Here is a 26,320-nt window from a genome sequence, read left to right as displayed (position 1 = left end):
AATGTCAAGTACTCCAGTTCCCAACCTTGGTCACTTTGCCACCATGTCTTTGTAATGGCATTTATATCTTTATGTACCTCTGAATTGTGCTGTAGTTTTTTTTTTCAACTCATCCACCTTGTTAGGAAATGCTGACAGCATTCAGAAAAAGGGCTTTAATTTTCTCAATTTTCCTTACTCCAACTCCACTTGGCTGCGCACTCTGCCTCTTCCTGTTCAGTTATGTCACTTTTCAACGCTGCAATTCCCAACTTAAATTGCTTCCGACTTGATCAATGCCTCCATTTTAAAATTTTCATCTTTTCAAATCTTTCCATAGTCTCACCCCTCTTCATATTTACTTATATAGATCAACGTTAAGTTTGGCTTGATAACTCTCATGTGAAATGCCTCAGGGCAAACTTTCTGTGTCAAAGGGGCTATGTAAATCCAGTAAAGTCATATGTAGTTGGATGACAAAGTAGAGTACAGTAGTTAAGAGGAGGGCAAGGAGAACCAAATCAAGTTGCAAACTGGTCACAAAAATTGATCTCAATTACTTAAGATGTTATTTCTGATATCTATGAGATTTTCAGAGCTGTGGCTGCGATAGAATCACAACTGAAAGGGGTTTCTGCATGAAATTACAACTATAGACAAATGATGCAATTAAATTCACCTATCAGCCTGTAAATCTTCAGTCCACTCATCCTGTTTGTGTTTATTTCTCTTTCTAGCATGAGGTACAATGTTCTTCCTCGCAAACAGTCGATCATTTGGTTTTGGATCTTGTGCTGACACAATATCTTCAATGTCTTCCATTAATGAATCCACGTGGCCGGCATGTTCTACAACACAAGTCCTGATTTCATTATAAATTCTAAACATTTAGCACTAATATTCATGCAAATTACTTTTCCACACATGCATATACAAGAGGAAGACAATCAAAATTATATAGCAAGACATTTTTTCTAAAAAAGCTATTGGTAACTTTTGGTGAAGAAAGTTAAAACCAGTTAATTGATGGTATGTTACACTATATAAATAACGTGTTAAACTAGCAATATTTTGTCATTAAAACAAATAAAATTCAAACAATTAAATCATAGGATTTTGGATCTTGTATTGGCACAAGAATGTCTTCCACTAAGCAATCACAAGAAGCCCAACGTTGCTTGATAACAACAAAGTACAATAGCACAGAGGTTATAGTTCTTGGGTAAGTAATCCGGTGTCCTGCATTTATTACATAGATGTACAAATACAAATCCCACTGTGGCAAGTGGGAATTAAATTTAGTTAAAGTAAACCCTGAAATTAAACAACTAAACAAGTATTAGTAAGAAAATCCCATCTTCACACTGAAGATGGCTTCTGTTTATGTTACATAAAACTATCGCCATAAATGGGATAGAGTTCGAACAGAGCCAAAAAGCTCAAACTGAACATCGATGGCCATCTGCAGCAGGACTTGTATTCCACCACAATCCTGTAAACCTCATGTCCCAGAATATAATTGACCACGATGACAGGGGACAACACTGGTTCTTTTAGCAATGTAGGAAAAGCATGCAGGAGCAGTCTTTGTTGTAACTAAACTGTCACTATTAAGGACAGAATTTGTCAACCATCACTCAAAGAATGTATGCTGAAAATAATACCACAGTGAAAAGTCATCTTGAGTCATTATTTCTTTCTCTACAGATACTGCCTATGCTGCTGAGTATTTCCAGCATTTTATCCCATGGCACCTTTGGACGAGTTTCCAAGACTGGTGATGTACAAACAAGCACGTAATATGGAGATGGTGATATTCCCAGTAACTGCTGCCTTTGCCCTTCTGGGTAGCAGACATCATGTACTGAGTTGGGTAGTTTCTATCAAAAGGCCTTCATGAGTTACTCCTGCACTTTGTAGATCAACAAATACTACTGCCAAAGAATGCCAACGGAATGACTTGCATGCTTAACCAGCTTAAAGAAATGGCTGCTTGACTGGATGGTATCACAGCTTCTTGACTGTTGTTGGAGCTGCAGACAAATGGGAAGTACTCCACTGCATTCATGATTTGCGCTTGTAGATCATGGAAAGGTTTAAGTCATGTGGCAAGTTACTTGCTGCTTACACCCAAGCTCTGACCTGTTGAAATGAGCCACAGTCTACAGTGGGTGCTCCAGTTTCTGGCTAATGGTGACCTCCAAGATGCCAGGGCTGAGGGGTCTTGTGATAGTAATGCCACTGAATATCTTAGGAAATGGTGAAGACTCTCTCTGGAACTTGCCAACAAAACTTTGCCACTTTACTGTATCGCCATACGTTGTCTAGTTCTTGTTGCAAACAGAAATGCAGTGATCGCGTTGCAAAGAAGAGGCGAATGAAATTGAATACCGTGCGATCAGAAGACATTCCCATTTCTTGATGAGGCATCGGCTTGGGCCTTGGACACTGCTCCGACGAACTCCTGCAGTGATATCCTGGGGCTGAGGCGCCCAACTTGCCAAGTTCCAGGACATGAGGTGAAGAGCCAACGCTTCAACAGATGAACGGAGCCCGCACTGCGTGCTACACTGATGATGCAGGGACCTTCTAGTCGGGGCTTACAAATCCACAAGCTTCTCTCAATGCACCACCCAAAGCTGCCCAGAGGGCAGCACCCAGGTTTAAAGCTCGGCCACACGTGTGCGGGAGACGAGCTTCCTTCCACCTCCCTCTCCCCCCAAGTTGAACAGACCAGACAAGGCCCCAACCCGCCGGCCAATGGACTCACGCGGCCGAGCATCCGAACCGAGCGCCCGCTTATGCAGAGCAACAGCCGGCCTGTCCGACTCCCCAGACCCGTCCCAGTAACCCCCTCTCCACCACTTCCTCCCCTCCTCCTCCTCCTCCTCCTCCTCCTCCTCCTCCCTCCTCCTCCTCCTCCCCCCCTCCTCCCCTCCTCCTCCTCCTCCCCCCCTCCTCCTCCTCCCTCCTCCTCCTCCTCCCCTCCTCCCCCCCTCCTCCTCCTCCTCCCCTCCTCCCCCTCCTCCTCCTCCCCTCCTCCCCCCTCCTCCTCCTCCTCCCCTCCTCCCCCTCCTCCTCCTCCTCCCCGAGCCCACGGTCCCCCTGCCGTAATCTGGACCTTACTGGCGGCGGGTTTCACACGCTGAGGCTCCGGCTGTGCTGCGCCATCACCGCGCCGACCTCCGACCTTCCCGTGAAGTCATTTCCTTCGGGCGGACGGCGAGCGGCGCCGCTGAAGTTGGAGCGGGGAACTTCTGCCAAGCTGCAGGTCCGGCGTCTCAAGCCAATAGCAGCCCTCAAGTTCTCCCCAGTGCGGTTCTCAGTGAGTTTCGGAAATAAGACCCTTTGAATCATAGATACTGCCCAACTCGTCCACATCCGACCAAGGGGTCTTCTGAGTTAGTCAAGTCCAGTTTACCGTCTCGTGTTTGCAAACTAATTCTGTTTGCGGCCCAGGCCAGCTCAGATTTTGTCAAGTACACAAGTACGGGTCAGGTGCAGTGAAAAATTTGCTTGTAGCAGCATCACAAGCACGTATGTACAGACAGCACACAGACTATATACATAAATTGTACATGGCAGTGAAGAGGAGAAAAGGACTGCAAACACAAGACAATGCAAAAAAAAACAAAGACACAATCAGAGACAAGTCCACGGTAGTGCAAGAGGTGGCCCAGTGTTCCTTTGCTTGAGGTCGGATTAGGGTTGTGCAGGTTGGTTCAAGTCCAATTTGCTTGCAACTAAAAACAAACTGCTGGAGGGACTCCATGGGTCAGGCAACATTTATAGTGGGAAGTTCCACCCGCCACTGAGTTCCTCCAGCAGTTTTTTTGCTCTAGATTCTAGCAGCTGCAGTCTCGTGTTCCCATTTGCCCTATATCCCTCTAGACCTTGCCGGTTCATGTACTTATTCCAAATAATGTAATTGTACTTGCCTCTACCACATCCTCTGGCAGCTCGTCTCCCAGTCAGCTTCCCACCTTCTCCTCTCCACGTACTTAGCTAGCGGTTATTTATATATAATGGTGTTGTTTACTGACTGATATTGGTCACTGGTCCACTCATACTGAAAATTTTATTATACTATTTCAAAGAAAACTGCATAATCTCTCCTGCAACCCATTACTGGTCCCAGTGGCCTCAGCAAGTCCAAATGCCCTTCTGAAATCTTTACCCATTTAAAAATGCTCAAAACAAACCTCTTTTGCACGTGTAGCTCCTTTGTGTCCAATTTTGTTTCACTCTGCAGAGCATTTTGTTACATCTTACAGTAAAGCTGCAAGTTTGATACAGGATGTATGATAGTGTTTTGGAATGCAAGGGTCATGCAGTAGCCTCAGAAATTTTGAAATTCAAGTTAAACAACTACCACTTCCTTTGCCTCACCCATCCAGTAGTAAAAGTACACATTTATACAGAACTCTAACTTCTGTTCGCAGGTTAGCAATGAATGAAATATAGGCTAGCACCCCATTTGCTAATCAGATAGAGTAGGATATCCTGTGCAATGAGTTAAGTCAGCCAAGCATCTTTGAAAATACTTAACCCACAATAGTCACAAGATTATCCAATCCTATTGTTCCTAGCACAGCAGAGGAAAAAAAATGGATTTAAGAGAAAATTATTTGGTTAACCTACTGGAGCTGAGGATGTAACTAGCAGAATGACTTGTATTGGGGGGGGGGGGGTGCAGAAAACAATTTTTTTTCCTAGAAATTTTCATTAACGGGTCCCACTGATTGACAATAGAGGATCAGATATGGATTAAGAATTGGTTATTACACAAAAACTAAAGTACAATTCATCCCCAGGTTACAGCAGCATTCCATTCCTGCGAACTGTTCATATCCAAACTTTGCAAGTCAGAAATGCAGCCATGAACCAAGTTTCCACACAGAAGCTGCCTGCAGCATCTAGCAAGTCCATCCTGCCAGTCTCCCAAACACTTGTTAATATGTACACAAGTCAGGCATTCATAACCAGAGGACCACTTGTGGTAATAGAGACGTGCTTCTCAGGCTAGGGCTGGAAGGCTAAGACAAGTGGGTTACCACAGGAATCAGGGCTGCAATTATCCACAATTTCTTTCAACAATTTGACCAAGGAGGCTAAATGTCATATTTCCAAGTTTATTTATCATACTAGACTAGGCAAGATTGCAAGTGGGGGGGGAGGGGGTGTAGGGGGGGTTAAAGAGGAGAGACTTTGAGGAGACAAAAACAAGTTGAGTAAGTGGATGACAATGTAGCTGATGGATAATGTGCAAAAGTGAGGTAATCCAATTTGATGCACAAAACAGAAAAAGCAGAGTATTTTTGTTTATATAGAGATAGAGATATGGGGAAAAGTCGATATTCAAAAGAACCTAGTATGCTTGTACACAAGCATTGAAGGCAAACATGCAAGTGAAACAAGTGTTTGGAAATCAACTTGTAGATTGACCTTTAGTACAAGATTTGAATACATAGGTAGGGAAGTCATATTTCAATTGTGTAGGGCATTGGTGAGATAGTACCTGAAGTATCATTTAGTTTGTCTCCTTGCCCAAGGATGTACTTGCTACAGAGGGAGCACAAAGCTTCAATAGATAGTTATAGACTGTCATACGAGGAGAAATTGACTAGATTACACCTATATTCTTTGGAGTTTAAAAGAATGAAAGATCATCTTACAGAGTCATAAAAATGCTTACAGGGCTTGAAGACTCCCTGGCTAAGGAGTCAAGAACCAGGGGTCACAGTCCCAGGACAAGGGATAGGATGCTTAAGACAGAATGAAGAGGTGAAACATTCACTCAGGATGGCAAATCTTTGAAGGATTGGAGATTTTGTCAAAATCCATTCAAAACAGATTACAATAGATTTCTGGATATCAAAGGATAAGGGAATAGTGCAGGAAAATAGTAACAAGATAAAAGATCAGCCATGACACTGATGAATAACAGTCTTGAATGGTTGGGTGTCTACTCCTGCTCCTATTATGTTCTCATGCAATTACACTTCAAAATTAGTCCATAGGCTGCAAAGTGCTTTAGGAAGTCCCAAGCATTATTTAGATGAAAGATGAAACTGTGGAATATTTGGCAGGACATTCAAATTGTTAAATCCCTTCAAAAAACATCAAATTATCATAACCAAAGAATGCAACTCTATGCTGGCTTTTTATTTTGTGCCCAAGTACTCTGGGGATGTACATACAGGCCCTGATTAATCTCACCCAGATATCTCCAGTTGCTTAACTGATCTTTTGCCCATCATGTATAGATGCTTGATCAAAATTGAATCAAAGATAAGCCATTTAAATTCAAATATTTTATTTACACTCATCTAAATTTAAACATTAGAAATTCAAGGGAATCTTTTTCACAAAGCTTGAAAGTTTAAACATGTTCAATGTACTACCACAATTTAGAATTGTGCTGGTATTTTGCAAGTTTAACGTGTGATGCACACTTCATAAATGCTATGTACAAATCTTTAAACCAGCATCCATCTCAAAGGTTAATCAGTATCTTTTCTTGAAAAATATTGAACCAAACTTTGCAAGGGTACAAAGTGGCAGCATCCACCTCAAGTTTAGAAAAAAATCAAGAAAATGCATTGGTGGTGGATAAACATGTGCAAAGAAGCAGAACAATGAATATTACTGAAGGCTGCAGTCTTTAAATAGAATATAGATAATCCTTTTCATAATTTGTATTCACAAGAGTCAGTGCTGAATATTTTATTTATGCTTTTAATTCCTTTATACAGTCCTACATTGATCTTTCTGTACACATTTACAGTTTCAAAGACATTGGATTCTGACCGTACAGCTTCAGGAGGAACAATCCAATTAAAAAAAAAAGCAAGCAAAAGGCACCCAAGATTCTGGGCATTTCTTCAAAGTGAAACATGTCTACAGGCATCAGAACCCAAAATATTTTTGGACAGAATTGTAAAGTTTACCATTTGTGTATTTCAATAAATCATTGTTTTGTGGTTAGCAGACCAAAAAAAAAATCAAACCAGCACCACAGTTTAAGGTACTTACGGACAACATTGTCCAAATTACTCAAGATAACTGCAAATTTGATATTCAAAATGTCCATGATGAATATCCATTTGGATAATACAGTAATATAGAACTTGTTTGGATTCAGTAGTTTCAAAAGAATAGGCAGAAGCACATGCAGCTACTACACAGATCATAAGCAGCCAAAGACTTTGCCTAAAGAAAGGACTTGCAGCTTTAGTGCTAGGGCCTTAAGCCTCAAGTCACAGGTGATCAGTGTGACATGCAAAGTTGCAATGGTGGGAGAATCAAGATATTAAATTATTGACAGAATAAAATCACTTGTTTTTACACAAGCAATTTTAACATTTTTAAACTAGTCAAAAGCAATAGTGTGCCAGTACCAAATATCATGGCTTTTGAGGTTAGCAGAAAATGTTGATTCCACAGCAGAAGAATTGAAGATGGTGGAATTTTTTTTGGCATTTACTAAAGCACAGGATACATTGATATAAATCCATTTGTATGCCTTCATTCTGAACAGTCCACATAAGAATTTAAAATCAACACATTCTGCATCTAGTGAAGGTTATGGCATACTTTAGGGTCAACACAGTGGCCTAACTAGTAGAGTTGCTGCCTCAGCTCCAGTGACCCAGGTACAATCCTGAACTCAGGTGCTGCCTCTGGAATTTGTACACTCTCCCAGTGACTTCACACATCCAAAAAATGTGCTTATTGAGAGGTTAATTGTCCACAATAAATTGTCCTGCATGCACATGAACAATAGAATTGGGGGAAGGGGGGCAAGGGGAATGATGACAGAAATGCAGGGAAAATAAAGTGGGATTAGAGCAACTAGATGTTTGATGGTCTCCGTGGACTCAGTGGGACAAAGGGTGTCTGGTTTCCATGCTGTATGCCTACCTTTCTAGGGTTAGTGCAAAGCATGCCAATCTGATAGCTTCACAGGATGAGCACAATTTACTACTACCACCAAGGGACTTGTCAACAATTGATGTCAGGTAGTTAAACTTGTAAAAAGTAGGTACAGTAGGTTAACTTAAGGTCTTTTGGAACAGCCATTGAAATCTTGGCTCCTTCAAAATATTTCACAATTATTAATAGCAACAAAGGAAATGATCATCATATGCAAAATTAATATAACAAAAGAAATCAGCTGGGGGGTGAGTAGGGCCAGGACTAAAGGGTTAAACAAATTTGTGTGTAGCTATCTTTAGCTCCATCATCCACACAAAGGCAAGTTCCCTACAATGAAGTGCAATCAGGAGCAGGAACCAGGTCAATATCCCTCCTCCTCAATCCCTGTATATGGTACTGTCATAGTATTTTCAGACTTGATGTGCCCAAGTACCCAAATTAAACAGCACATTCTTATTCAATACAGACTCCATCTCCTTTTCCAATCAACGTAGTGAAAGAAAGATTTCACAATCTGAAGCATAATTTTGATATATGGCAAAGTCCATACATCATACTAGACTTCCAGTTCTCCAATCCCAAAGGCATCAACTTGTTCATGTGCAACTTTTGCATTCAGTTGCACTTTATTGTCTCACATTCAAACCTCAAGTACATAAATCTGATCAGATAAAAAAAGTGGTTCTTCAGTAGACACTGCACTTACCAAGATATCAGGCAACTCATTTTCTTTTCACACTATCCCCCCCACCCAGCACATTTGTGTCTGCATCTGCAGTAGCTGCATTTATTGTTCCTCTAGGGAATGAAGATCTGATTAACTGGATCAACACCATGCCAATATGACAACGTCCAGCTTGAAATCACATGGCCAAAGACTTGGAAGAATTATTACAGTAGAGGGTTCCTCAACACAAGTCAGGTTAACTATACAACCATTTTTAAAGCATAACAACATGACATTGGTTAACAGAAATCAACCAGGTTCCTGGTCCAACTTAATCCAAGAATTCAAGACCAAAACATCTAACATTGAAAATGCATTATACACATTGGAAAGGGTGAAGCAGCAGCACATTTTAACTTGTTACATCAGGGTCCTATTTTTGAACAGTTAGTCAAATCCAAACCATAAATTCTACGAGTCCACACACACTTGAACTAGGGAGAATTCAGTTCAGCAAGAAGATAGTTGTCAATTACTTGGCAAGTGGCACCTCAAGCACAATAGTATAACAGGAAACTAAAAGTTCTCCATGTTGAGTGCCAACAGTGAAGGAACATCTCAGCATCAACCATCAGACAATATGCTTTTGACAAGTCAGTGGAGAGGGGGTGGTGGGGATGGTGTGTGGGAAATGCAGGTCACAAAGAAATGAGTGGAAAATGCAGTTACAGGCTATTACTACAATTGTGAATATGAATTTTTCCAAGACATTAAAGAAATCTCATCTAAAAGTCTTGAACTTGGAACGTCAACTGTTTCCCTCTCCACACACATACTGTCTGACCTGCTGAGTTTTTCTAGCAGGTTTGTTTTTATTCCAGATATCCAACATTTGCAGGTTTTTGATTTTCAAACAAAAAACATACCTGCAGTTGTTTTTAAATTTTGATTTATTCCCATCTAAGCATTCTTTTCGTCCCCACAGACACAGCATTAAAGCAGATTTACCAGTCCACACATACTGACATCAGTACATTCAAGCACAACCACATAACAAGCATTTGCCAGTAGTCCTTTCTTGCAGATAGTTTTCTTACACACATTTATACACCTCACTCACTCCATTAAAAGAATTTCAACAGCTTATTTATTCACCCTCGGAAGACTCTGGTCAAAATGCTAACCAGGATTTGAACGTGTTCGAACAGTGAAAATTACACTGTGCATGTCCAAGGCAAAACAAAAATCACCATTCAGACAAAAATGATGATTGATAGTGAAGTTTCATTTCATGCTAATACATAATTTATATAAAATATCAATAGTAAATCATTTCAGTACCCATATAGACTATTAAGTTCAACACATCTGGTTGTGGTTTTACCAGCAAAAAGTTCTATTACTATCTCTGTAATGACAGATTTCCATTCATCACTCACCAGTACCCAACCTTGCATTGAGTTTTTTAGGTCCATATCAACAATTATTCAATATTGAAGGGCACTTAATTACTTAACATAAAACCTTCCATTGAGAAAAACCTATCAACATCACAATCAAACAGGTCACTGATTCCTGTTTTATCACCAATGCTTAACAGGTAATCTTCCTGAGGCACTGACGGAGACAAATTTACAAACAGTCCTTCCTCTTCCATAGGTGTTGAAATCTGATCTTCAGTTTGTTGCAAAAGATTATTCAATGAGCTCAAAGGTGAAAGGTGAGAAAATTGTGAACCCGAATCATCGTCATGCTGCATCCCATTAGAAATGTCAAAATCTGTCAAAAAACATAATAGATTTCAATTGTTTTTTTTAAAAAAAAGCATTAGCTTCAAATAATTACACTTTGAAAAGGCTAGCTATGACTTCACCCACTGACTGCCAAATAATGGCTGTATTAACCTTGATCATCAATTCGCCAAGTGAAATTTTTATTTTAAAACACAGACTTGGAAAGGTCCCAGCAGTGGACCTAAACAATGTCTGCAGCAAGAGATGAAAGCAAAGGCCACGTAAAGATCTTGAGGAACTTGCCAGCAATAGATCCATGTGTTGGAAAGAATATACTGAAGGTTAAAATTCTGACCTCCTTTAAGCAAACCTCAACCATCTCATCCATGTCCATTTCTATACCAGAAGCTGTGCCTACACAAATGAACTCTGATCAAATGACAGCAAAATGTGCATCACACACCCCTTGCCATCACAGAGAATGTCAGCAGCACATGCTTAAAGCGCATCAAGTGTGAACATAATAATCCTATGGAAACCTTTTGGATTTTCTTTCACTTTGTCTGCCAGAGCAACCTCATGTCTTCTTTTAGCCCTCCTGATCTCTCACGTTATCCTGTATTTCTCATCTCCTTAAGTGCCTCATTTGATCCTAACTGCCTATACCTGACATGCATCTCCTTTTTCTTTAGCAGGGCCTCAATAACCAAGGTTCCCTAAACCTGTTAGCCTTGCCTTTTCTCCCCAGCAGATTCTGTACTCGCAATATTTCTCTTGAAGGCCTCCCACTTATCAAGCATCTCTTTGCCAGAAAACAACCTATCCCAATCCACAACTGCCAGATCCCTTCTGATGCCATCAAAATTGACCTTCCTCCAGTTTAGAATCTTAACCCTAGGACCAGTCCTATCCTTTTCCATAATTCTTGAAACTAATGGAATTATGATCGCTATATCCAAAGTGTTCCCCTACACTCACTTGTCACCTGCCCTGTCTCATTCCCCAAGAGGAGATCCAGTATTGCATTCTGTCTAGTTGGGACCGCTACATATTAAGGAAACTTTCCTGAACGCATTTGACAAACTCTATTCCATCCAGTCCTTTTACAGTATAGGAGTCCCAGTCAATGTTGGAAAGTTAAAATCACCTACTATCACAATTTTATATTTCCTGCAACCGTCTGCTATCTTTCTGCATATTTGCTCCTCTAAATCCTGTTGACTACTGGGAGGTCTATAATATAGTCCTATTAACGTGGTCATCCTTTTTTATTCCTCAATTCCACCCAAATTGCCTCGGTGGTCAAGCCCTCCAGTATGTCCTCTCTTAGCACTGCAGTGACATTTTCCCTGATGATTAATGCCACCCTTCCCCCCCTTTAATACCTCCCCTCCATGTCTAAAACAGAACCCCAGAACATTGAGCTGCCAGTCCTGCCCCTCCTGCAACCAAGTCTAACTGATGGCTACATCATCATAATTCCACATACAGATCCACACTCAAAGTTCATCTGCCTTACCTACAATACTCCTTGCATTGAAATAAATGCAACTCAGAACATTAGTCCCACCACACTCAACTTTTCGGTTTCCATCTTTGCTTGTAGTCTTAACATCTACTTTCCCCACAGCCTCTCCGCTTGCTGTCCTGCCACTATGGTTCCCACCCCACTGCAACTCGAGTTTAAACCCCGCTGAGCAGCACTCCCGCCAGGATATTGATCCCCCTCCAGTTCAGGGGCAAACTGTCCTGTTTGTACTGGTCCTACCTGCCATGGAAGAATCTGAAGCCCTCCCTCCTGCACCATGTGCTAAACCACACTCTCTTTCTACTTCTTGCCTCACTAGCACGTGGCACAGGTAGCAACCCTGAGGTCACCACTCTGGAGGTCCTGTCTTTTAACTTAACATCAAACTCCCTGAATTCACTTTGGACCTCATCACTTTTCATGCCTATGCCATCAGTACCAATGTGTATTTCAACCTCTGGCTGCTCACTCTCCCCTTAGAATGCTATGGACTCGATCAGAGACATCTGACCCTGGTACTTGGGAGGGAACATATTATCCAAGAGTCTCGTTCTCATCCACAGAACCTCCTGTCTGCACCCCGAACCAATGAATCTTCCATCACTACTGCTTGCCTCTTCACCCCCCGACCCTTCCTTTCTGCACCAAAGAACCAGACTCAGGACCTGAGACCACTGTGGCTTTCCCCTAGTAAGTTGTCTGCTGCCCCCCTCCACGTCTAAAATGATATACTTGTTATTGAGGAGAATGGCCACAGGGGTACCCTGCACTGACAGCCTATTCCCTTTCTCTCCTGACAGTCATCTAGCTACCTGCCTCCTGCAACTTAGGTGTGATTACCTCCCTGTAACTCCTGTCTATCAAACCCTCAGTCACCCGAATGATCCAAAGGTCATCCAGCTCCAGTTCCCTAACACAGTCTGTGTGGAGCTGCAGCCAGATGCACTTCTCACAGATGTAGTCATCAGGGACACTGGAGGTCTCCCTGACTTCCCACATTATGCAAGAGGTGTACACCACTGCACCAGGTGTCATTCCCACTGCTCTACCTGTGCAATAATAGAGAAAGAACTTAACAGAACCTCACCTCAGCCTCCACCACTTCATGCCCAAGCCTCTTGAGCCAAAGCTTCAGCTCCCCACTCTTACACTGGCCCACTCACAATAGTCACTCTGCTTTACCCTACCTGTCTTTTATTGGCTGTTGCCACACATGTAGCAAATCAGAAACAACTTAAAAATAAAGCTGCTGGCTCCTCCCCTCTGCTGCATTGGCTGCTGGAACTGCAAATAAAAAAACCACAAGTCCCAATGTGTATTCGGATTACAGAAGAGGAGGTGCTTGCTGTCTTGAGGCAAATTAGGGTGGATAAATCCCTGGAGCCTGACAAGATGTCCCCCCAGACCTTGTGGGAGACTAGTGCAGAAACTGCAGGGGCCCTGGCAGAGATACTTAAAATATCCTTAGCCATGGGAGAGGTGCCAGAGGACTAGAGAATAGCTAATATTGTTCCATTGTTTAAGAAAGGCTCTAAGAATAAGCCAGGAAATTATAGGCCAGTGACCCTGATGTCAGTCATAGGTAAATTATTGGAAGGTATCTTGAGGGACAGGATATTCCGACTGCTCTGCCTAGGACAGCAAGAAACTGCAGAGAGTTGTGGACACAGCCCAGTGCGTCACGGAAACCAGCCTCCCCTCCCTGGACTCTGTCTTTACCTCTCGCTGTCTTGGTGAAGCAGCCAGCATAATCAAAGACCCCACCCGCCTGGGGCATTTTCTCTTCTCTCCTCTTCCATCAGGTAGAAGATACAGGAGCCTGAGGGCACGTACCACCAGACTTAAGGACAGTTATTGAACAGTTCCCTTATACTATGAGATGGGCTCTGACCTTCATGATCTACCTTGTTGTGACCTTGCACCTTATTGCACTCTCTCTCTGTAGCTGTGACATTTTACTCTGTACTGTTATTGTTTTTACCTGTACTACATCAATGCACTCTGTACTAACTCAATGTAACTGCACTGTGTAATGTATACTGATCGTACAGGTCAATTCATTACACAGTGCAGTTACATTAGGTTAGAACAGAGTGCATTGATGTAGTACAGGTAAAAACTGAGGTACAGTGGAAAAACTTGTCTTGCATACTGATCGTACAGGTCAATTCAAGACAAGTTTTTCACTGTACCTTGGTACAAGTGACAATAATAAACCAATATTACAAGTATTTGGATAGACAGGGCCAGATTAGGGATAGTCAACATAGCTTTGTGCATGGCAGGTCACATCTAACCAATCCAATAGAGTTTTTCAAGGAGGTTACGAGGAAGGTTGAAGAAGGGAAGGTGGTGGACATTGTCAAAGGCCTTGCTAAAGTCTATGTAGATGAAGTCCCACATGGAAGGCTGCTCCAGAAGGTTAAAGCACTTGGGATTCAGGATAAAGTAGACAATTGGATTCAACATTGGCTTAGCGGGAGAAGCCAAAGGGTGGTAGTAGATGATTGTGTCTCGAATGGAGGCCTGTGACTAGTGGTGTGCTGCAGGGATTGGTTCTGGGTCCGTTGTTGTTTATCATTTATATTAATGATTTAGATGATAATGTGATAAACTGGATCAGCAAATTTGCAGATAACACCAAGATTGGCAGCATAGTGGACAGCGAGGAAGGCTATCAAAGCTTGCAAAGTGATCTGGACCAGCTGGGAAAGTGGGCTGAAAAATGGCAGATGGAATTTAATGCAGAGAAGTATGAGGCAATGTACTTTGGGAGGACAAACCAGGGTAAGACTTACACAGTGAATGGTAGGGCTGTGAGGTGTGCAGTAGAAGGGACCTGGGAATACGGATCCATAATTCCTTGAAAATGGCATCAAAGGTAGACAAGGTCGTAAAGAGAGCTTTTGGCACATTGGCCTTCATAAATTAGGGCATCGAGTACAGGAGTTGGGATGTTATGTTGAAGTTGTACAAGACGTTGGCAAGGTCAAATTTAGAGTATTGTGTGCAATTCTGGTCACTTATCCACAGGAAATGTATAAGCTGGAAAGAGTGCAGAGAAAATTTACAAGGATGTTGCCAGGACTTGAGGACCAGAGTTACAGGGATAAATTGAATAGGTTAGGACTTTATTCCCTGAAGTGCAGGAGAATGAGGGGAGACACAAAGTATACAAAATTATGAAGGGTAGATAGGATGAATGCATGCATGTCTTTTCCCCTCAGGTTGCGTGAAACTAGAACTAGAGGTCATAGGTTTAGGGTGAAAGTTGAGATATCTAAGGGAAACCTGAGGGGGAACTACTTCACTCAGAAGGGTGGTGCAAATGTGGAATGAGCTGCCAGCAGAAGTGGTGGACGCAGATTCAATTGTAACATTTAAGAGAAGTTTGGATAGGTACATAAATGAGAGGTATGGAGGGCTATAGTCCCAGTGCAGGTAGATGGGACTAGGCAGAAAACCAGGACGACATGGACTAGATGGGCCGAAGGGCCTGTTTCTGTGCTGTCATGCTCTATGAACACAAATCATTTGTCTTAATTCTTTGATCTGAGAAACTAATGTATTTTGCTGTTTAAATTATTCCTTCCACTTGTGTGGGGATCAGTAAATACCTTTAACAAAATAAAACACACATGGCTGTTTGACACCAGGGAATTCCTGCAAAACAGATTTAATACAAAAGAAATGGCAGGAGGGCTTTAGTTTACAAAAAAATCATTTATTAATGATTTTATGCTAAAGTAGTGACAGCAAGAACATGAAGTACTGAAATTCCTGCTGCTCAAATTGGGGTACAGAGCAAACCTATCGTTATCTCCAAGGGAAACGGGGTTGGCGATTTAAGAACAAGAGAGAATAGCATATTGGAAAGTGACAACCCAGTCCAAGGATCAGATAGGAATATAATGGCTCAGCAGTATCCTCAATGAATGAGATGTGGGTGTGGCACTGAACTTTATACAGCCCAAGTTTCTGCCAGATAAGGTTTGATGCAGTGGGGGAACATGGAACATTTCTAAGTACTGGAGCAGCTGTGGGCTATTTAGTCCTCAAGCCTTGTGTCATATGATATGATCATACGCGACCTCACACTCCATCTTCAAATCCCTCTGTATCCAAAAATTTAGCAGTGTTTTGATTATAATTAATGACCAAGTAACCACTGGCCTCTTAAGAATTACATATTCACAACCACAGAATAAAGATTATTCTCTTCATCTCAGTCCTGAGCTTCAATTATGAAACTCTGATCCTCGCTTCTTCAGGGGAAAACATCACTGCCTCCCACCACACCCCTCCCCCTCAGCAAGCCCCTTAGTGTCACCGAATAACTCATTCTCCCAAATTCAGGGGAACATAGGCCTAGTCAACTCACTATCATCACAGAACAACTCATCTCACAAGTGACCCTTGTGACACTCCCTCCCAAATAAACAGTATTCCATGTACTATCAAACATAGGACCCACACAACAAAAGGATTTCATTATTCTTAAAATAAAATCTTCTGTCCCATTTGACCTGTTAATACTTTTCAGCTTCTTTGCAGGCTTACAAGCTTTACATCCTAACAGGCTACTTTCCCTTCTAGGTTTGATTCCTTAACAAAACTGAATGCATTACAAGTCCTTTCAAGTCAGTTTGTAAACAGCATTGCACCAATCCTTATAGTACTTAATTGGTTACAGCCTGACAGCAGGGAAGTTACTTTTCTTAATTCTTACAGAATGCTTTTTCCTTTAACCAGTCTTCTTTCAATACAAAAATATCACCAATCCCTTAAGCCCTTACTTTTGTAACAATCCCATGTAGCACTATCAAAGGATGTCTACAAATGCAAAAATACAACTTTATACAGTTTCCTGCTTGCCTTCCCCAATTGCTTGATCCTCAAATAAACCCAATGTTTTCTGACAATTTCCCTTCTACATTGAAGGTATCTCTGCAAAGCCACAAATTTTCCCCCCATGCAACACCCCACATCCTCAGATGTGTCACCAAATTAAAACTTCTCCATTGTTAGAAGGGGAATAAACATTTAACTGACACGTGGTCTTCATTTCCAAACTGCCTTTCCAGAATACCCGTCTGTTACCTCCAATCCACAGGATTTCAAAATCCAAGGAATTCCAGAACTCCAATCAATGCATTCATCAAACCTGCACACATCTAAAACTATAAGACATGGTCATTGAATACAGGAAGTGTTGGCTTCTGGTTCCATTATTTTCTTAATATTTCTTTACTAATTTTCTCAAGTTCCTCACTCTCACCTGACCCTTTATTTCCCCTCTAATGATTCTACCATGAAGGCAAGTACAAAAAATGGAGCTCTTTCCATCAGTATTTTTGTCCAGGGCTTACCTCGCACACGCAACTGAGAAATACTTCTAGAATGTTCCTTGCTGCTGGTCTTCAATGGACTACTTGATGCTGCAGAATCATCTGGACACAAATAAACTTCAATAGGCCCCCTCGAACTTAACAAATGTATCTGCAATTTCTGAATGAAATTAGGTACAAATAATTACACAAGTTGGCATTTCAGTGAAATGGATGGCAACAAACAACTTTAAAATTAAGCTAAATAAGGTAATTCTTTTGTTAATATACTTAAAAAAGGGAGGCCTCTCAAAAGTGTACCAGAAGCAGTTCTGCTCCAATCAATGCAAATAGAGGGATAAGTAAATATGCTATAAAGAGAAAGGTTTTACAAATATTGATAAAATCTTGAAAAGCCCACTCTGAGATCAGACTTACATCATAAGGATCAGGCACTTCAAGCCTGGTTTCAGGAGGAGCTTTCACAGCTATTATCACCTGGCCCTTAAAGCTCTGGATCTTTCTGATGTCCTGATATGTTACATAATTTAATGTGATAGATGTTAAGGACAGTGAACAGAGCATCACATAAATCAATTCACCACATTCTCAGTCAATGAAGTTCAAAATACACTTTGAAGTGATTTCCACCCATTTAAAAACAGAAGTAATTTACCTCCAAGATCTTCCTTTTAGAGGAAAGTACTGTGGATTAAATACAGGTTTCCTCATGAACTCATTGTATTGTTCGCTCATTTAGCTGAGATATTCATTAATACAATTTTCAAAAGGGTCTTACGAGTTTAAATCTTGCTACCGGTCAAGAAGTACATTCAACCCACCGAGCTGACTTAGTCCCACTTGCATGATCTCTCCAAGGTCCTGTAAATTTTTCCTTTTATTTTTAAAATAACTATGAAATTGTCAAGCTGTTCAGTCTAGACCAAAACAACTTGTTACACAAAATGTTTCCTCATCTTTCTACAGCTCTTTCAGCAAATTTCTTCAAACTGCATCATCGGATTATGGATCCTCCTGCCTGTGAAAACAAGGATATCAAACCCCTTCAAAATTTTGGGGAAATCAGCAAGGATATCTTTGGTTTTCAGAGTCCTCCGTCAGCTTTTTGAGGTCCAAGGTGCAACTCTGGATCAAGTCATCCAACTTCTTCTCCTTCAGGCTAAGTTCTGCAACCTCCCGGTTGAGACCCTGGCATCGTTTCAGCAGACCATCCTTGTCTATCAGGCTGCAGCCCCTGAGGGAAATACAGCAGCACCATAGCAATTATTCAAAAACAAATTCCTAAACTAAAACACACCAATTCCCAGTTTCAAGAAGTCAGTGTAAAAAAACATTTCATCTATCTTAACCAAGGATGGCAGATTTCGCAAACCTTGTAGCTTTCTACAGTATTACATCTTTGAACTTTTAGAAAAAGCCACCTTGCAAGTTTGCATTTCTTTCATTGAACTCAGACACAAAGTCAACCAAGGCAATGTCACACATCCATTAAAGACAATCCATCGAGCTGTATGGGAAAATCTCTGCAGTGTGTAACAAAAAACATTTGTTGTGAGTGACATCATTGGCCTCCCACTAATGTTCATTCAGAAAATTGAAACTAGTCCAGCTCCATGCAGTCCCCTCACCACCCCCCAAGAGCCTGAGTGGGAAAGAAAAACTCAGTTTGAAATGTTGTTGTTAAAAAAGGTGTTGCAACAGGTCACTTATACTACTCAACAATATCAACATCCATCTTTTATGCCAGTGTATGTTGGTGATGCAGTATCTTCAATAGAAATGCTGAGTTCAATATGTTTATGGTTTAGCAGAAAATTTCCACATATACCTGACACTGATCACTAAAGTTAGTACAGAAAGGACAAGGAGAGAGAACTGCAAGCTTGAATCCATAATAATCAAAACTGACTCTGTGCAAGTGAACCCATGCAAAAAAAAAACTCAATTTTGTTCATCTTGCGTGCTACTGAGAACGTGCATGCAGATCAATTTTTAGCTCTGTATAAATTACTAAATGTCACCATTGTTGAGCTGGAAGGCTGTTTTCTAGTCTAAAACAGGCTCCATGTCAAGTATGCTTTGAGTCAGAGCTTAAATATCCAGTTGTATTAAGCATGCAAGTGTCAGATGCAGAGTGCAATCAACGATAACCAGACAGAAGAACAAGACCCATGCTTTAATGTTCAGGATTCCCTGGCTTTTTATTCGAGATGGTGATGCACTGGGCTTTTCCTTTAACCATAGCAGACCGAACAATATTGGCACTGGCATAATAAGGAATTCCAAGATACTGATCCAGTGGCAGAGGAACAGGAATAAAAGGTGCATATATCCAAGCTTCCACAACGGGGCTACTTCACCAGGGACTTCAAATCTGCAACTTTTACCATTCCAAACTACAAGGGTGGCAAGCTCTTGACAACATTAACAATCTTCACACTCCAAGTTGTACAATACCATAGCTCGCAAATGTATAAGCTTTCATTCATCACCAGCAGGTGAAAAGTTCACATCTCCCTATGTAACAGCACTGTGCATCACCTATATAATAGACTACAACTGCTAGTTGGATAGCTCATATCTACATTCTCATGCACAATAAAAACTGCCCTTGCCAGTGATGCCTGGATCACATAAAAATGAATCAGTAAAGAGTCAGAATTAAACATTAAGACAAGAGACTTCTACCAAACTACCCCAGCAATTAAGATCCACAGCAAGACCCTTGTGAAGATGGATCAAAATTTCATCTCAGGAACCACTGGAGACAGTGCAGAGTTCACCAGGATGTTGCCTGGATTACAGAGTATTCACTAGGAGAGGTTGGACAAACTTGGATTGCTTTCTTAGGAGTATCAGAAGCAGAGGGTCAACCTAATTGAAGTATATAAAATTATGAAAGATGCAGAGAGTAGACAGTCAGCTTCTTTCTCCCAGGGTAAAATGTCAAATACCAGAGGGCATAGGTTTAAGCTGAGAGGGGGAATTTGCATTGAGGTGGGAGTTTAAAGGGGGAATTTAAGAGGTCATTTACATGGCAAGTTCTTTTACAGAGAGTTGTAGGTGCCTGGAATGCAGTGCCAGGGGAGGTGGTGGAAGCAGATACAACAGCAATATTTAAGAGGCATTTGGACAGATATGAACAGACTAATTGAAGGATATAGATTACATGGAATCAGATGTGCAATTCAAATAGGCAACATGGTCAGCACAGATATCATGGGCCCAAGGGCCATGTACTATTGTACTGTTCTATGTTCTAAAACCAGAGGGCATAGGTTTACGGTAAGGGGCAAGATGTTTCGTGAGGATGGTGGTAGGAATGTACCACAACCACCAGATGTTTATCAAATTGATCTGGAGCAAGAGTGTTACACCTTCACTAATTACTGGTACCTAAACCTACCTACATCACATTTATATTTTAAGATTAAAAATAACCAATGAGCCAGCAATGCACTGTTAGACAATTTCTTTGGGGGTCTAGTGGATCTGGTACTGCTTCTGGAACTGGACCCATGGAATTTGCACCTCAAATCTTGTCTGTAGACCCAGCACCACTGCATTTATTGCCCATGAGGGAGAAAGCGTGTGTTAGCATTCTTTCCACACGCTTCCATGAAAGACCATAATCTTTCCTGGAATTGGAATTCCTTCTAACCCACCCATCACAGAATAACCTTGCCTCAGCCTATGTAGCCATGTTAGCCTGGAATGAAGCTGGGCTGGTGGCTTTTACTGTTCAATAGAAGGTACATAGATTGGATTCTAGGGAACAAGCAGAACCACTGCAATGTTTGAGACATGGAAGGGAGGAGGTTGCATCCTCCACCCACACCCCCCCATGAAGGTTTGATAATGTCCTTGATGATTTTTACTGTCTGACAATTGGTCATATTCAATATGTTGGATTAAATGTTAGCTTCACATGTATAGGAATGTATATGTAGGTACAGAAGGAAGGGGTGTTTATTGGAAGAAAAAAGGAATTGACATTCAGACTGGTGTTTAAATGAAAAGCTAAACCAGTGGAAAATGTGGAGGCAGTGTTTTTCCATTTGCTTAAGTGTTATTCCAACCCAAATCAGGTCACATTTCTTACAAAGCAAAAGAAGGAGACAGTTGAAGGCGATCTTTACTGGCTCAGGTGGTAGTGGGAGGTGGGGCAAGATTGGGGAAAGTTGGCTGCTTGCTAAGATGGTACATTAAGTTCACGCCGCACAACCTGCTGCACCTTTGTGATCTTAAGCCAACTCGGTATGTTCAGTTAGCATATAGGCAACATGCAAATGTGTATTTCTAAACAAAATGTGTAACTACACTTTGAACCAACACGTTGAATGTGATGAATTGCCTGGCAGAAGTTAATGCGTGGATGTTGACATGTGGAAATGCATACTCAAGTGGGAAACAGTGACGTTCAGGATTCTTAGGCAAGGGGTACAAGATGGGGAAAAACAGTACTGCAGTTACCGGGTCAAGGAAACATCCAAATCATGTGCCACCAAGATGAAGTAAAGACGAGCAAAGTAACTGTAAAGTGAAGGAAACCCATAGTGCAGCCAGCAAAGACACTCAAGGAAGATTTCCCTGACAGTACAAAATTACTCAAATTCTTGCACCTTGAAATATAAATACAGCCAGATGTGAAAATTACTTGATACGCACTCCTGTCAATTACAAGAAGCCTTAAAGAGCCCATGTTGATACAGGAGTCTCATTAAAACACCACTGCAATGCAAGAAGTGTGGGAACCAGCCGAACAACTGTGCACTCAATCATCCTAAAGACTAAGAAAGAGGCATTACACAGCCACAAGGTTAACAATACAAACAAATTTTATATTCCTTTTGACCTATGATGTGAAAGGATATAGTGACTTTAACCAGGTACTGAAAAGTGAAGAAACAGGAAGGTGCATGATTTGCATCAAGAATGCCCAGGGCACCCTGCATTGTGAAAGGAGAAGATTATTCTTTGTTCGAAGGAAAAATACATTTGCAAAGACATTGGAAGGAAAATTGATAAAAATTGATTGCTTAATGCACAACGATTCAAGTTTCAGTGCCCTAACCAACACACTGGAACACAAAAACTATTCAAGCATTAATGGTCAAGTTACTGGACCACCGAGCAGCAAACACCAGTTAAAATCCCACTCTAGCATTTGGGGAACTTAAAGTGATGGAAAGCAAAGTCTTGTAAATGAATCTGGAACTTAAAACAAATACAATCACTAAATCACCCTGAAAACCAATGCCCTGCAGAGAAGGAACTCTGCCACCCTTATCCTGGGAGACCTTCAAGGGAGTCCATGCCCGGACAGTGTGGTTGACTCTTAAGTGCCTCCTCAGTTCAGGAGTAAAGAATGGACAGAAAATGTCAATAATGGCCACATCCTATGAGGAAGTGAATATTTAAAGAGTTTGGTAACATGAAAGAATAAAAGCAAGACAGAATGTCATCACCCCAGTTATAACCAGGCATTGAGTCATTCCATTGCAATAATATGAAGTTCGACTTCAGTCACTGCAAACATCCAGGTTGCAAACAAAATTGTGCGACAACAGAAATTTAAAAACACACAACTTACATCCACTGAACGTTATTTTTGGATTTCTTTTCAATGAGATGAATACCCTCCAACACATTAGTAATGTCGTAGATTCTTCGCTTTGGCACATTCAAGACCTCTGCAGCTCTGTTCAAATCCAACACGCCGTCTGGGGATTGACCCAAGAGCTGAATGACGTTCTTCGTGAGGGGAACCAGAGAAGTGTTGTAGCGAGTCTTCTCTGATGGGGACCTGGGAGCTGTGTTGTGGAAGGAATTGTAAACTGTCACTGACATGGATCATATGAAATTCAAACTTAAAAATTGCTGCTCTCAAACTTTTGAGATTAAGTGCTGATCCAACTGTATTCCAACAGCAACAAGGTCCCTATTACATAGCAATCTCCAATTCCCAACTTTTATATTAACTTGCCTCAAAATCCTTATACACTGGACTAGAAGCAAAGGGTTATAAACACTAATGAAACAAAAATCATTGAGATAATGCTCTTAGTAAAATAATGCCTAAATTGCCTGCAAGGATACAGGTTCATTTGGGTGGTGTAGAAAAATTATGGCTCCCTAATGGATGCCGACTATCAAAGAAGAAATCTTAATTGGAAGATTTGAAAATCAATACATTTCTGGGTAAAGTTTTCTAAGAGGCAAGAAAAATCTAAACCATCATAAAATTGACCATTCATCCATAATTACACATACTATACTTGATCTTAGCCAAAAGGCCAAGAAGTGATTTTTCCACTGTTACTTAAGATTTCAGAGCCAGACCTTTTCCAAATTAGTAGAATGCAAGAGGTCAGTATTTAAAAATGGAAATATTTCGACTCTTGCAAACAAGGTAGCACCAAAGCATAGGAGCTCCTAGGTTTTCTCCTTGACAACAAGGTACTTTAACTCCAATCTAGCATATCAGAAGCATTTTTATTTGCTGTTATTCACCCTCAAAATTGAGCATACCAACTGGCAATATTTGATTTTAGCATCAGGCTATATAAACACATTAGGCCCAATCTCAATTAAACATCCATATAATGGCATGAAAAGTTTATGGGTTCTGAGCTCAGGATGTACTAGGACCATCCTGGTGTGTCAAATCTTATTTTATTTACAGCGTGGTAACAGGCCCTTCTGGCCCAACGAGTCCGCGCTGCCCATTTTAAACCCAAATTAACCTACCCGTACGTCTCTGCAATGTGGGAGGAAACCAGAGCACCCGGTTTCACAGAGCCACACCAAAAAAGGTATAGGCTATGCTTATGGAGAGAGAAAAAATTGAACCAGTATCTTTGGAGCAATACAAAGCTCCTAATGCCTGCCACTGTAACTCTCTATCCCAGTCCCATTCTGACTAGTGGCCTGTTGCACTGTTATAATGAGGCCTAACACAAGCTGCAGACACATCACTATCTTCCTTTGCAGCTTTCCAGACTTGATGTTGAACTGTCCAACTTCAGGTAACTTGCTCTGTCTATACAGTATAAGAGTTGGCCATTCTGCTGCACTTCTCCTGGTTTAGGTTCTCTGTTTGCACTACCACAGATATCCCTTTAGTCCCATCTTCCCTCCCCCAACCTCTCTGCACCTTGAGCTAACTTCAGTTTCTCTCATCTAGTGTGAAATAACACTATTTTCCTTTTCTGCAGATACTTGTGCTTTTTCTGTGTATTTCAGATTTCCAGCATCTTCATTTTGTTTTATTTTTATTTGGCAGTGCAATTGATGTTGCATGTGGACTTGCAAAAGGAATTTGATTATAGACATTAGTAAAGCAGAAACTCATGTAATTAAGAAGCACTGGTAACAGACAGAATGGAGACAGAATAGACAGAAGATACCGGAATCTGGAACAAAAAAAGCTGCTGGAAGAACTCAGCAGGTTGAACAGCATCAGTGCAGGCAAAGGGATGATCGCTGTTCCCAGTCAAAACCCGGTATCAAAGAATACTAGGGGGTCAGTAGAACACTGACCCCTAGGGGTCAGTGTTCTACTTCACATTTGCTAAGTGATCTGGCTTTGGGTGGATGATATAAAGTCTAGATTTGATTCAAAGCTCATAATATATAACCAGCAAGGGAAATGATAACAAGACTTCATTAAGAAAAACAAAATGGAGGCAACTTGAAGCACATCAGCAAACCTCAACATGTCTTATCATCCAATTTGCAAGGACAAGACTATTTCTACATTTGGTAACACTGAAAATGAATTAACAAGACAATAGTGGACATGAAATTCTGGATGAGGTTTCAAGAGGCAACTAACAAACAAGAAACCTAGATGCCAGACTGGATCATTGCCCCAAAAAACAACCCCACTTTCTCAAAAACACATTAACACAGGTGCAATGTCTCACCATTTCCACCAAGTTTGCCTCTTTCCTCCAGGGACAGATCTCCCAGGAGATATATACCCTATTTGCAATTTCATCCTTAAAGGATAAACATGATCAGCTTCAACACTAGGTTACCAACATTTTCAACTGGATTAATTACTATAAAATACGATATAAAACAATTCTAAACGTGCATACCAATAGCCAGTCACTTACATACAAAGTGAATCACTACGTAATATCTTTGCACATAACACCAATATAATCAGAGGATTGGGCAAAGTCAAGATGGAATTGTGAACAGGAAATAGTATTTGACAAGTGCATTAGATATTTTTCTGGAGGTTATAACTAGCAGGATAAACAAAAGGAACAGTGGATACGACTCACAGACCTTCAGAAGGCCTAAAATAAGAAGTTATTACACAAAATTAAAGAGCATGGGAACATACCATAATATCGATTGGTTAACAGGTAGAAAACAATAAGAAAAAAAAAGTGTCATTTTCAGATTGGATGGCACAGGGATCAGAGTTGAGGCCTCAGCCGTTCACAATCTATAACAATAATTTAGATTAGAGGACCAAGTGCAAAATACCCAAGTTTGCTGAGGCTAAAGCTGTGCAGCAGTGGCAAGTTATGAGGCAGCTGCATTCCTTCAGGAGGCTATAGACAGGCTGAATGAATGAAATGCAGACATGCCAGATAGAATATAATGCAGAAAAATGCAAGATTATCTGCTTTACATAACAGTTGAGAAAACCAGGCTTTTTTTTTAATGACAAGAGATTTAAAGGTGTTGAAAGGGACTTGGACGTCCATGTCCGCAAATAACCAAGAGTTAGCCTACAGATACTGTAATTAGGAAGGCAAACTAAATATTGGTCTGGAAAATTAGGGCGGCACAGTAGCATAGCAGTTAGCATAACACTATTACAGCACCAGTGATCAGGGTTCGATTCCCACTGTCCGTAAGGAGATTGTACATTCTCCCCGCGCCTGTGTGGGTTTCCTCTGGGTGGTCTGATTTCCTCCCACATTCCAAAGATCAGTTAACATGGGTGTAATTGGGCAGCGCGGGCTTGTTGAGCCAGAAGGGCCTGTTACCGTGCTGAATAAATAAAGTTTTAAGTTTTAAAATTAAATAAACTGCTGAAAATATCAAGAAGCAGAAATGCTGGAATTACTCCAAGTCAGACAACATCTGTGGAAAAGAGAAA

The 26,320-nt window shown here is 41.1% G+C and overlaps 2 protein-coding genes and 1 pseudogene across 2 annotated transcripts in view; all 3 read right to left on the bottom strand.

Moving 5' to 3' along the window:
• cdkal1 (CDK5 regulatory subunit associated protein 1-like 1) overlaps nucleotides 1-3,175 on the bottom strand; it is a gene marked incomplete at its 5' end in the record, with an annotated part of 448,677 nt that extends 445,502 nt beyond the window's left edge. Inside the window, 2 exons of the mRNA XM_052016953.1 lie at nucleotides 659-827; nucleotides 3,106-3,175. Of these exons, the coding sequence (XP_051872913.1) occupies nucleotides 659-827; nucleotides 3,106-3,175 (239 nt within the window). The remainder of the gene's footprint in view (nucleotides 1-658; nucleotides 828-3,105) is intronic.
• Nucleotides 3,176-6,281: 3,106 nt separating this feature from the next.
• e2f3 (E2F transcription factor 3) overlaps nucleotides 6,282-26,320 on the bottom strand; it is a 41,418-nt gene continuing 21,379 nt past the window's right edge. Inside the window, exons 3-7 of the mRNA XM_052015923.1 lie at nucleotides 22,787-23,006; nucleotides 18,269-18,427; nucleotides 17,611-17,725; nucleotides 17,215-17,353; nucleotides 6,282-10,363 (exon numbers count right to left, since the gene is read on the bottom strand). Coding sequence (XP_051871883.1) covers nucleotides 10,089-10,363; nucleotides 17,215-17,353; nucleotides 17,611-17,725; nucleotides 18,269-18,427; nucleotides 22,787-23,006 — 908 coding nt within the window. The 3' untranslated portion in view covers nucleotides 6,282-10,088. The remainder of the gene's footprint in view (nucleotides 10,364-17,214; nucleotides 17,354-17,610; nucleotides 17,726-18,268; nucleotides 18,428-22,786; nucleotides 23,007-26,320) is intronic.
• Nucleotides 23,346-23,501, bottom strand: LOC127571065 (uncharacterized; annotated as a pseudogene).

The sequence above is a fragment of the Pristis pectinata genome, chromosome 5 (assembly GCF_009764475.1).
Source record: "Pristis pectinata isolate sPriPec2 chromosome 5, sPriPec2.1.pri, whole genome shotgun sequence".
Taxonomy (NCBI): Eukaryota; Metazoa; Chordata; class Chondrichthyes; order Rhinopristiformes; family Pristidae; genus Pristis; species Pristis pectinata.
The sequence above is the reverse complement of the archived record's forward strand: the minus strand, read 5'-3'. Positions and strand labels throughout refer to the sequence as shown.